Source organism: Magnolia sinica, chromosome 14 (genome assembly GCF_029962835.1).
Source record: "Magnolia sinica isolate HGM2019 chromosome 14, MsV1, whole genome shotgun sequence".
In the NCBI taxonomy this organism is placed as follows: Eukaryota; Viridiplantae; Streptophyta; class Magnoliopsida; order Magnoliales; family Magnoliaceae; genus Magnolia; species Magnolia sinica.
Window position 1 is genome coordinate 15,975,267 of NC_080586.1, and position 13,414 is coordinate 15,988,680.

Here is a 13,414-nt window from a genome sequence, read left to right on the forward strand (position 1 = left end):
CCCATTTTATTTTTGTTTTTACTATTTTTAGTAAGTTTTAGTTTGAGTACGACTCTTCATCCGTTGGGCTTTAGGAGTTGCGCCCAACATGAAAAGTGCTTAGAATAATTAGGAGAATATCATGATTTAGCCAAATAAGACACTTACAATTTTTGGCCGAAAATCATGCACACTAGTAGACATCATGACCATCTATAAATAGTAAGTCTACTATTTATAGTAAGTCACGATTTCTGAGAGTTTTGCTTGTAGTTTGATTCCGAAACTTCTCCCATGACTTAGTATCCCTATTTAAAGGATTGTGAACTAGTTTATTTCATTCATCAATCAAATTACGAATTTTATAGAATTTATTTTTTATTTTCCTTGCTTTTTTTTTCCCCCTCTCATAGATTCAAGAAATCTCTATAAGGAGTCTAGAGAAGCTCCGTGGATTCGGAGTAGTTATCCTTGAGGAAGACCGTGATTGACCTCATCACGTTTATCCTTGTGTCATAATGTACTGCCTATTTGGGAGTGCGGATTTGAAATCCCTGTGTTCCAAACTCCCTCGATTTGAAACTTCTTGGATTTGAAATCCTTCCATTGCGTTTTGCAGCCTAGATTTAAAATCTCCTATAATCTAAAAGTAGATATGCATAGTATATTTATAGGGTTTGAATTTAATTACTAAATCAACTTTAATATCTCTAATTAGTGTACATATGTAATATTTGATACAATGGATGTAATAAGCCCATTGAAATATATACTTTGCCTGAAAATGATGAAATTTCAATCTCGAATGGGCCCACAAGCAAATGATCACGTCCAAGAGGCCAACCAATGATTTTTAACTGTTGATTTATATGGACAGTGTTTGGATGACACATATTATCCTATTAAAGTAACTACAGTGATGTAGTTGATAATTTGATTATTTTGGGATACCATCAGTGGACCATGTGCCCAATAAATTATTAGCTTAGTGACATATATGTTACACATGCAACTCTTGAAAGGATTTTAGATGTAATCCAAGCTTTCACTTTGGATTTCAAATCCCCTCAAATCCTCCAAAATCCATGGTGCAAAAGGACCTTTTAAGGTGGTGCAACCAACTCTGCCAAAGCATTTCTCTCTCCTCACCATAGCCTTGCACTACACGGCTAGTGTTGCCACCAGGATTAGGTGTGCACATATGCTAGGTCGACCCAATGGGACATTAGACCCATTTCAACAGTAGGTGGGTCTAGGTCTAAATTCTGGATGCATGGAAGGAGTATTAAGTTCAAAAGTTCAACTAAACTACTAGACAGGTCAGGCGTGGGACCTATCAAAATTAACTATAACCGTCTTGATTTTCAAATGAGTTTGATTTGGGCTGCCTTAAAGTGGACATGCCATGGACTCTACCAACCTTAGACTTGACTCAGACTTGGGAAAGTTCAGTTAATTAATATAAATATAAAGATGTTTAAACATTTGATTAATTAATTAATATTAAGTGAGAAACTTAAAATGCCCATGAGAGTCATTTGTGGATACTAAATCCAAGTGGGTTGGAAACTAGAAAAGTCATTTTCGTCATGGATTTTTTCGTACTCGCAACAAAATCCAAGTAGGAAGTAAGTAGGAAATTGGAATAGATGTTTTGTTCATAGATTTTATTATCATTAGTCATATAGTGGAATTAGTTCATCAAAGTTAATTTATACCTGATATTTTACTTTCCAGTTTAGTCTCAAAGTTTACTTAAGATAACATAAGACCCTTTGCTTTTAGAGTTCATTTATTCAAATCCTAGTAAAACTTATATATATATATATATATATATATATATATATAATATATATATATATATATATATATATATATATATATATATATATATATATGTTGGACTGTGGGAGTAGGTCAGGTGCGGCTAGGTTAAGAGGTGTACACGAGTCAAACCGAGTCGAGCTTGGCACAGCTCGACTTGGCTTGGCCACCAGCTGACCCCAGCTTGAACTCGGCTCGGCTCGGTCCTCGAGCCTGACTGACCAACTCGACTCGGTTTGGTCAGTAGCTCGGGCCAGTTCGAGCCAAGATCAAGCCTATGCGGTATTTTCAGAAACACATGGAGTGCACTTTCAATTTCTTATTGTATGTAAAACAACAATAACAACTATTTACATGTATTTCATCAAATACCTTATAGGCAACGTCAAAATCAAGAATAAAATGGTATTTGTTTCATATACATACCTTCCTTACAACTAGCTGACACTTTGTTCAATCATTTTATCAAACACTTGGTGAGCAACATCAATATCAAAGTAACTGAATCATAGAATTGGTTCGATCCGAGTTTGATTCAAGTTGAGGTTCATTCCGAGTTGCTCGAACTCAGTTCAAAATTTTTCCGAGCTCAAAAAATCAGCTCGACTTGGCTCGAACTCAGTTTTGAACCAAGTTGAGTCGAGCGAGCTAACTGAGCTAACTCGATTTGTTTACAGCCCTGGCTAGGCCTCCTCAGACATAGTGCAACCCTGATTGTGGGGCCCACCTTGATGTATGTGTAGTATATCTATGTTGTCCATATGTTTTAACAGCTCATTTCAGGGCATACCCTAGAGCACACTAAAGGAAACAATGGTGATTGAATTCCGACCATTAAAAAAATCTTAAAGCCCACTATAGTGTTTTTTTCCCATTAAACCAGTAGATGAGGCCAAACCGACCTAGATGAAGGGAAAAAAAAAATATATCAGCCTGATCTAAAACTTGTGTAGCTCACATTAAGTTTTTAATGGTCATTCACTGTTGTGTGGTCCACATGAGATTTGAATTTGCTTCAATTATTTATTTATTTATTTATTTATTATTATTATTATTATTTTTTGTCTCATTTCATAAATTATATAACATGAAAAATCAGATGAACAACATAGATATACAACACATACATCAAGGTGGGCCACACTATCAAGATACACTGTGTTGGTGAAGCCCGGGTGGGCACCTAATCCACACCCTTGAATTGTATACACTTGTTTCGGACTAGTCCCAAACCCGAACAACACACTACAAACATAGGACCCAGACCCAGCACACTAAGTAAATAGGTTAGTGGTTTTAAATTCTGACTCGATTGTTAAATCGTCCGGGCCCATGATTCCCTTAGACCCGACCCGACCGGATCTTACCCGACCAATACGGTATGTATGTATGGGACGCGGATTGCGTCCTATCCCCACCCGGCGGGGCTCTGTGGGGCCACCGTGATGTATGTTTTTTATCCACGCCGTTACTATCTTTTCTCCGATCATTGTAGGATATGAAACAAAAAATGAGGATTGGACTTCCACCATTAAAAACTTCTTGGGAGCTAAAGGAGTTTTAGATCAAGCTGATATTTGTGTTTTCACTTCATCCGCGTCTACATGACCTTATGAATAGGTTGGATGGTAAAAAAACGTCACGGTGGCCCTTAGAAAGGTTTCAATGGTGGGTGTCATTATCACTGCAGCTTCCTTTAGTGTGGTCCACTGGAGCTTTGGACTTGATTCATTTTTAGGAAAATACCTTAAAATGATATGAGAAAATCTATGAACGGCGTGGATAAAATACTTACATCACGGTGGGTCCCACAGAGCTCTGTCTGGACGGAATACCGTCCGGGTCGGGTGCAGGACGCAATCCGCGTCCGTACGTATCCACCCCCGGTTAGAATCTCGAAAGCGGATTCCGTACTGAGTATGCCATAACGCACCGAGCAAAGTCTGCGGGGTCACCTTGATGTACGTGTCTTATCCTCGCCGTTCATCCGTATTATCAGCTCATCTTAGAGATGAAACCAAAATTGGAGCATGTCCAAAGCTCAAGTGGACCACACCACGGGAAACAGTCCGATAATGACGTCCACCGTTGAAACCTTCCTTGGGCCTACAGTATTGTTTATTTGTCACCTGTTCATAACGCCACACGGACACTGATGAAGGGAAAATTGTCCCCATAAGTTTTCAATGGTAGACATTCAATTAACACTATTTCTTGTGGTGTGGTCCATTCAAGATTTGGATGTATTCCAATTTTTCGATTTTATCCATAAAATGATATATAAAAACGAATGGACGGCATGGATAAGAAGAAAAACATCAAAGGTGGGCCCCACAGAGTTTACTCAGTCAGTACGCAATCCGCTTCCTAGAATCTTAACCCCAAGTCCTAACTCCTAACCTCGCGAATGGCTTTCTTATTTCTTGTGTACTTTTCCGAGCTTAACCCTACTCGCGCGTGTAGCCATCGCCATTTCTCCCTCTCTTTTTTAATCATTCGGTGTCTTGGACGCTTCAAAAGCAGTAGCGAACTGTGTCGGCGATTCCGGTCCGAGTTCGTTGCTTGCTAGGGTTTTCCTTTTCTGCTCGAGACCAGAAAATGAGGTGAAATTTCTCAGATTTACATTTCCTCTTTTATCCAAACGATATTATTCCATTTTCATTTCTCACTGATTTTATTATTATTATTATTTTTTTATTAATCTGTTTTCATTCATTTATTTATTTTTATAGACAATGCATTACTTTAATTGTTAAAATGACTCTCTGATGCCTTGAATGCTCTTATCAATGTGTTTTTTTTTTTGGTGTATCAGAAATGCTGCTTTTGGGTGTGAATTGGAATGGTCACAGGATTAGAGCAAAAACATTTAGGGTCGTTTGGATGCCTGTAAATGGGGCTAACTGTAAATGATTTACAGGTAAATGGTTTTACAGTCTGTGTTTGGATGCTGAAAAATGCCTGTAAATGATTTAAAGGCTGTAAATCATTTACAGCTTTCAACCCCACTTGATTTACAGGCAAAAAGCTGGGATTTCATTTACAGGCTCTCCATTTACAGCCTAATGGCTATAAATGGAAAGACCGGCCCTCCATTTACATGACTTGAACAATTTACAGGCTATCCAAACATAGACAATCATTTACCCGTAAATCATTTACAGCTTACTGCCAAACAGGACATGCGTGTAAATGATTTACAAACCTGTAAATCATTTACCACAGTGTCAGTCATTTACAGGTGTAAATCATTTACCACTTAAACTGTTTATAGGCACGCAAACAACCCCTTTAGAACTGGTATTTGTTCCATTGCATCAGTCTTTGAGTGGGCCCCACTGTGTCAGTGGCCTGGACCTAGAATCAGGCGGAGTCCACTTATCAGCTCGGATGCATGTGCAGTGTGAATGTGGATTGTTTGGAGTTTGTTACGGAAGCGCCGATTGTCTTTGTACTTGCTTGCGGCCCACCTGATGAGTTGGCTGGGCTAGTCTTCGGGCTGGTTCATATGCATGGTGGGGTCCACCTCTTTTGTAGTGCATGTAGGAAATAGGAGTAGCAAAGTTCATCTTCTTATGGCCATTTGATGAGATGGGAGATGTTTGCAAGGTTGTGCCGTTAGGGGAGATATGTTCGCCCATGCAGCTTTTGCTTTGGATATCTTAAGAAAATGGTTTCCTACGAGCTGGCTGCCAGAATTTCTAAGGTATAATGGTAATTTCATCCATGCAGCTGTTGCTTCAGATGTCCCAAGGAAATACTTCCCTGTGGGCGGTTGCCGGAGGTTCTAAGGTAGGAATGGCAATTTCAGACATGTAGCTGTCATGTCTTGAGAAAATGGTTCCATATTAGCTTCTTGCTAGAAATTTGAAGGTGGAAATGGTAATTTCACTCAAGTAGGATATGGACTTCTCTCATATTCTAAGGTAGGAATGGTAATTTCAGACATGTAGCTGTCATGTCTTGAGAAAATGGTTCCATATTAGCTGCTTGCTAGAAATTTGAAGGTGGAAATGGTAATTTCACCGAAGTAGGATATGGACTTCTCTCATATTCAGACCCTTTTGTCAGCTTTCATCGGCGATAGACGAACATCAGAGACCGCAACTTGATGAATTCCTCAATTTTCAAATTCATTCTTAATACTACATTCCATAATATCGTATTGCCTGTAATATCTGCGCAATCTCTTACCAAAAAATGTTTCTCGTTTGCCAAGGTATCCTGTTACGGCAAAGGTGGCTGTAACGGCCATCACTGTTACCTTTACGATATGTGTCGTAATGGCTGTTATGACCCCCATAACGGCCGTTATGATCTCTCTCTCTCTCTCTCTCTCTCTCTCTCTCTCTTTTAATTGAAATAAAAAACTCCAAAAACCTATATTTGCCCTGTAACGTTGAAAAAAATATTCCGAAAAACTTGTATCTGCCCCGTAATAAACCATTACGGGGTTGTTATGGCCTTTAGAGGGAGTGTAATGGACCATTAACAGTGGTTATGGGTCTTGTTTTCTATAACGGTTGTTATGGCTGTTACGACCTCGTAATGTGTAACGCTTGCCACCATTACCTTTATGTAATGACCTTTACAACACACCATGTCCCTTGCTAACCTGTAAAGATGGGGGTACCTGGATGGAATACTTTGCTATGGTGTGGAAATGGTAACTTTGCACTTGTAGCTGTCATGCCTTGAGGAAATGGTTCCTTATTAGCTGATTGCCAGAAATTTGGAGGTGGAAATGGTTATTTCACCCAAGAAGTATGTGGACTTCTCTCATACTCAGACTCTTTTGTTAGCTTTCATCGGTGATAGACAAATATCTTGTAACATAGAGAGAAGAGACCGCAACTTGATGAATTCCTTATTTTTCAAATTTATTTTTAATACTATGTTCCATAATATCGTATTGCCTCTAATATCTGCACAATCTCTTACCAAAACATATTTCTCCCTTGCTAACCTGTAAAGATTGGGGTACCTGGAAGCTGGAGAACAATTACCAATCTGAATGACCTCCTAGAACAGAATAGTGTGTCCACTATTAGCTAAAAATTTAAATCCCTCCAATGATGATTTGCCCCAAGGCTTCGAACTATCCCTATTCTGCTGATGTCTTTCCACATTCTTGCGCCGGGGATGTACAGGAGAAAGCTGGATGCCAGTGCTGTTCGCAGCTCCATACTTTTCCGCTATGATTTGACACCATAGAGCATCCCTTTCTCTACTGAAGCACTGCTACCATTTGCTCAGCAGGCTTCAATTTCTCTCCCTCACCTTGCCTATGCCTGATCCACTTGCTTTCTTAGCCTTTTGCACCTCTTTGAAAATTTTTCTTCCTGAGGAACCCATAAAAATTGCCTCTAAAATTTTCAATTTTTGCTGCAACTGATGCTGTAATCTTAAACAAGGATACAAAACTCCCAACAATATGTATCTGCATTTCCACTTGCTAACTTCTTCTCTATCATTTCAATCACTGGGCCCACAGATCCACGTGGTCCCTTATGGCAGGCCCAAGTAAGAGAGGAATGTCAGTGATTCTGCATCCTGGCAGATTCACTAGGATATTGATTTTCGAGGGTGATTTTCATGGTGGTGCTTATCATTTTCATGGTTCTTAAGCTGTACATAGAGTCATTTTGGTCGGAAAGATGGTACGGTTCCGCACATTATGGTATCATTGTCTGTAGATGATCAGTTCTCTTGTTAATAATGTGCGGACCCATATTAAAAATCTTGAAACTGGAACAAGAGTCAGTCTGGTCCCAATGATCACCTGGCACAACCAGGCCTACCAATCAGTTCCAACCATGAAGATCACCTGACGCAAAAGTCAGGCTGGACCAATGATCAGGTGGACCAGACCAGTGGCATCAGTGGACAACTGACGGTCTGACTCAAAATTTAGGTGTGGACCACCTAGTGAGTGGATCAGAAGAGTGATTTTCATGGTGAGGCCTATCATTTTCATGGTACTAATGCCCTACAAAAGAGTCATTTTGGAAGGAAATATGGTATAGTGTACCACACATTGTGGTATTGCTGCCTGTAGATGACCAGTTCTCTTGTTAATAATGTGCAGACCGATCAAACCCGTAATAAAAATCTTGAAACTCGACAACATTTGGCTGAAGGTACAGCACTAGATAGGCATTTTGGTGACATATGATTTATAGAGCTGATCCAAATACCGGGGATGAGGCTGTGATGATGACAGTGACTGAATTTCAGCAAACACATGATTTCATTGCTGATATGTTTTTCAAGTAAACTTCCAAGAGGTGAAATTGGTTCATCAGATTTTACTTTTATGGCACCATTGCCTGAAAAATTGGGGGTCTGTGACGGTTTATGCTTCTCTCTAAAACAAATTGCGTGAAAACTCCATTCAAGCTTACTTTCTTTTCCATGTTTTTTTTTTTTGGTCTGACTGAAATGATTATTTATAATGCTTTTATTTTGCAGTCGTCATCCTGAAGTGAAGTGGGCACAGGGGGTTGACAAAGTTTATATTACAGTGCTATTACCTGATGCAAACAATGTTAAAGTCAATCTTGAACCTGATGGAGTTCTTAATTTCTCTGCTACTGCTGGAGCAGAAAACCATTCTTACGAGTTGAAGTTGAACCTTTATGATAAGGTGAATGTTGAGGTAAGGCTTATTCCTTGACATCAGTTATAGCTAACATGCATTTGCTTTGACTGGTTAAGATTGTGTTTGGGCATACTGCCTATCATGATTTATTGGGCTTCTGTGACGGAGAAAGTGTGCTTGGCAATTGGAAATTGGTGAAAACAGTACCCATGTTGATAAACTGGACCCACATCATTGGGGCTCCAGTTTACTGCCTTGCCCAAATTGCATATGAGCTGAGAAACAGGTCTCTTTCTTATCCCCTTTACAAAGTGAGTGTGGTGCATCCCATCTGCCTTGGAAAGTGGGAACACCGAGCAAACCCTAAAATGTTATTTATTTTCTTTTTCTGTTTTCTTCTATATTTGTTTCTGAATATCTGACTGTATCAGGAGAGCAAAATAAGTACTGGTGTTAGGAACATTTTCTGCATGGTGGAGAAAGCGGAGAAGGGGTGGTGGAAGAAGTTATTGCATGGTGATGATAAGACGCCGCACTACGTGAAAGTTGATTGGGACAAATGGGTGGATGAAGATGATGAGAGTGGTCCGTGATTCTTCTACATTTTCTTGTTATTGGCTTCATATATTTATGTGTACAGTTTGTTTGTAGTTATTGACTTTCGTTATTGCTTCTACAGGTCCTAATGATTTGGACTTTGGAGGGATGGATTTCTCGGTAGAAATATTTGATGGATGTGCTATGTTCTTTCCATGTCTCAATTATTCAAACTGATTGTTTAATTTCTGGATTGGCATGCAGAAATTCGGTAGTATGGAAGGCATGGGTGATGACTTTGATGACAATGATAATGATGAAGGTAAGCAATCCTTAAACTTATAGCAGAAGATGCATTAGTTTGTGTTCATGCATCTATGAACTTGGTAGTGCATATCTTACCTTTGTTATGTGTCATAATTTATAGAAACTGAAAGAGGGTATGGTCACATACATCTTTATAATTTTAGTATAGCCCTGAAACATTAGTTTGTACACAAGATTGGTTGGATCGGGTTTGGGGAGGTAGTAGTTTTGATGTTGAGGAGGAGGATGAGGAGGAGATCGAGTCGCAAGACGAGACTGCACCTGCAACAACATCAACATGAATGAGGTTATAAATTATTGTTAATATGTTGAAAGTGGTGTATTGTATACTTGAATGTATTACACATCTAAAAAAATGCAATGAATCTTATTTTATTTTCTTTATATTATGTTTGTCTGTGTGTCATCATAACATGTTTAATTGTTGCTTTTGTTTATCATATGGTATCATTTTGTTTAGCTTTTGCGTCAAGTTGTTCATTTTTAATTTTTGTTTAATTTCTAACTGTGCCAAAATACTAATTTTTCCAAAACATGAAGTGTAGATATGTCGTCATCTGACCCATCGACCGACGTTTGGGACTACGGTTCCCTAGTCCACTCCCCAATGTCTGGAAAAATGAAGATTATGTGTCGTTTGTGTGGGGCAAAGTTTTCTAACAAAACTAATCGGCTTAGGTTACACTTAGCATGTCGGGGTGGAGATGCAAAACCGTGTCCTAAAGCCCCAAAGGAGGTCCAACTTCTTTTTCAGGCCCTTCTAGATTCAAATAAGAAACCTTTCACCCCATCCAAACCTTCCACAAGAGTTGTAATTGGCGAAAGTTCTGATACACGGAGAATAAAGAGAACTAATAGAGAAGAGGAGGAAGTCAGATTATTAGCATTGGAAGAAGAACAATTACAACTTGCCTTGAAACGTAGTATGGAAGAGGCTTCTAGACATAAACGATGTCCTCCAAGACAAGATGATACCGAAGCAGAATCGAGCACAAGCAAAAAGAAGAAGAGTTACAAATCGTCCAAGTTTCTCTCCAGTCTCGGTGCATTTTACCGAGTGTTGGGTACTCCGTATAAATCTGCTCACAAAGAAAGCTTGAAAAATCTAATTCGAATTATACAAGAGCACGATGGGAAACTCTCTTCACCTTCTAATTCAGGAGAGGTGAATGAGTACCTATATGAAGATTTAGATAGCAGCTCAAGCTCGATAAACGATTCTCCTGTAGTAAAAAAAGACAGAAATGCATCTAAGGATGGATCAGATGGCGAAAGTGATGGATTCGGTTCAGACGCAGGAGGTAACTATCATGGGCATGGCTATGGTTATATGCCAAGAAAGCACTCCTCCTATGGAAGATATTAAGTTGATGTTGTGAACAAGGTAAGTTCTAAATATTTTCACATTTCCCTTTATAAGTCGACTTCGATTTTCACTTCTACATATATGATGTTGATGAATTGGATTTTATGCATTGGATTTCATGTACAAACTCGAACTCGAATATGAACTTGACTCGAAAGCTCGAACTCCAACTCGGCTCAAAAGCTCAAGCTCGAACTCGGCTCAAGCTGGCCCGAGCTTCTGATTGAACCGAGTTGAGCTAGCCACTATGGTTCGAGGATTGAGCTAAGCCAAACTCGAGCTGAGGTAGGCTGTTGGGCGAACCGAGCCAAGCTGTGCCAAGCTCGACTCGGCATCCAGCTCTACCCAAGATATGTTAAAGAGAGCAAGGAAACTCAACCGCACCCTTACAACAAAAGGACAATGAATGAAAAGGTGATTGATCGACATGGCATTGTTCAGGCATATCATGCATGAGCTTTTGGGGCGTGGTCCATCTAGTGTGGGGTGCCTAATATTGACAGTGTGGATCAAGGTATGGGTCCACTTTGACATGCTGAGAACGGGAGGATCCCATGCATAACCACTCGCGGAGGATCATGTTGTTCCTCTATCAAATATGATATGGATCACATGGATACTAGAATGGGGAATGATTTGGTAGAGCCGTCTTTGGCATAATATTGTAGGTGCATCCATTCACTGCCCATGCAGCAGGATAATTTGTAGATTGGGATTGTACAACTAGTAGACTCTACGAAGGGTGGCCCTTTTTTCCAAAATGGACCTTTCGAAATATTTGATTGGTGGCCTCCAAATCATGGTGTGCCGTAAAGGCCGTTATGTAAAGGTAATGGTGGCAACCGTTACATGTTACGGGGTCGTAACGGCCGTAACAACCGTTATGGAAAAAATGACCTGTAATTGCCATTAACAACACGTTATGTCCCCTATAAAGGTCATAATAGCCCCGTAATGGTCTATTACGGGACAGATACAGGTTTTTCATACTTTTTAATCAACATTACGTGGCAGATACAGGTTTTTCGAGGGTTTTAAAATAAATAAATAAATATATAAGAGAGACCGTAAGGGCTGTTACGGGGCCGTAACAGCCATTATGCCCCGTATCATAAAGGTAACGGTGGTGGCCGTTACGGCCACCGTTACCGTTACTGAACACCTTGCTCCAAATGCATGGTAGAACACAAAGTTAAATGGCATTCAAGGGGAAAAGGTGAGAGCAAGGGAGGGATGCCTAGGATTGTCCTGTTAGTGTTTTTTCGAACCATGGGTCATTGAAGTTGGAGGCCACTAGGTGGATGGTCCTTTCCATGCAGAAGGTCGGAGGAGGCCCTATGATATCGTGCTAAGGACAGTTCTATCATAGCAGTTCTGAGTTTACAAAGGGCACATGAAAATTCATATTCCCTGCCATGACTGTAATACCACAAAACCTCTCCTATACTTATGTGGGTTGCATAGTACAAATCTTGGGAATTTCTCAAGAGATTTCCAAAGTTTGAGGGTTTTCTCAGAATACTATTGGGAAAACTTGCTAATGATGAATATTTAAAGTATTATTGTGAATTAATAAAAATGTTAAAAATTAAATATATCATTATATAGTTAATAACTTCAATTTTTGAATGAGTTTTGCATCAATATTGGGATGAATCATGAAAATAAAAATATGTGATATCTTGAAATCCTGCGCTATTATCCCATAGTATCCTCTCACTTGACTTTTCATGAAATTATCGTAACATTCTCATAATCTCAGCAATATTTGTCACAGCAGTGGGGTGAATTTGCTGTTCTTTTGTGTAGATCAAGAAGTGGAAAAGACGGAAACAACTGAAGTAGCAGAGAAGACTGAAGCAGCTCCTGTAGAGGAAACAAAGGAAGCTCCACAAAGCACATGAAGGGTGGCCTGTGCATGATCGTTTTCCATTACAATGGCGTCAGGCATTTTTTATCTGGTATTTTCTGTTCCACTGGTGTGGTGGTTTGCCAGTTCATCTGGCTTAGGGATGGTTGAATTTCAGTTCCTTTTTTGGCTGGGCAGATGCATTTGAAATCAGGTTTCATGGATGAGTGCGAAGACATGTATGCTGTTACTCATCTCATGTATCTCTTTTTGTTTGTTTGTTTGTTTTTTTCCCTGATTAGATGCCTGTCTTTAAGCCTTTCACATTTCATGATATTGCTATTGTGCTGATGATTCTCGATTCTTGAGGCATCTGTTTGGAATGTAGTCACACCATGGGACAATTTTGCTAATAATGAGCAGAGATAGTCGCTGCTGAGTAAGAACTGTTGTGGGGGAAATCTGTTGTACGCCATACTGTGGTCCCCACTTTGTACGGGTGGGTGTCATGGTTTGATGATGCATGTAGACCATTGAGCTGATGAATCCTGTAGCAGGTGGACCACACCTCAGAAATATCTGAATTTTTAGAGATAATTGCTATACAATCAGGATGATTTTGGGGCATGGGTCGCCTTATCAAGGGTCTGGATAAACAGATGATGGGAAATTGTCGAGAACCCAAGATTGAATAGAGGTTGGTGCCATCCCTCTCTAGCGCTGACAGGGTTAATGGAGTTGCACAGCTGCTGGGCTTATCTCTCATTGATGTTGTGTGGGGCCAGCGATGATGAACGGCTTCGAATCTTCATTGGATCTTGCACAACTGAGTAAATTGTTGGGTCGGTTCAGTGCTTCAGGTAGAAGCTTGCTGTGGACACCAGAGGATGGAACTGTAAATTGCACCGTCTTTTGGCTGAGGATGTGTTCT

General features: G+C 39.8%; 1 protein-coding gene across 2 annotated transcripts; it reads left to right on the forward strand.

The window, feature by feature from the left end:
* Positions 1-4,252: 4,252 nt before the first annotated feature.
* On the forward strand, positions 4,253-12,842 carry LOC131224866 (uncharacterized protein OsI_027940-like). 2 transcript variants are annotated; one of them, XM_058220298.1, is made up of 7 exons: positions 4,253-4,406; positions 8,275-8,461; positions 8,836-8,989; positions 9,084-9,121; positions 9,206-9,263; positions 9,814-10,652; positions 12,444-12,842. In XM_058220298.1, exons 1-6 carry the CDS (start codon positions 4,402-4,404, stop codon positions 10,632-10,634), a joined length of 1,263 nt encoding a protein of 420 aa, XP_058076281.1. In that variant the 5' UTR covers positions 4,253-4,401; the 3' UTR covers positions 10,635-10,652; positions 12,444-12,842. The 2 variants fall into 2 exon arrangements, with proteins under 2 accessions (XP_058076281.1, XP_058076282.1); XM_058220299.1 differs by lacking the exon at positions 9,814-10,652 and having other exon boundaries at positions 4,254-4,406.
* Positions 12,843-13,414: the final 572 nt, after the last annotated feature.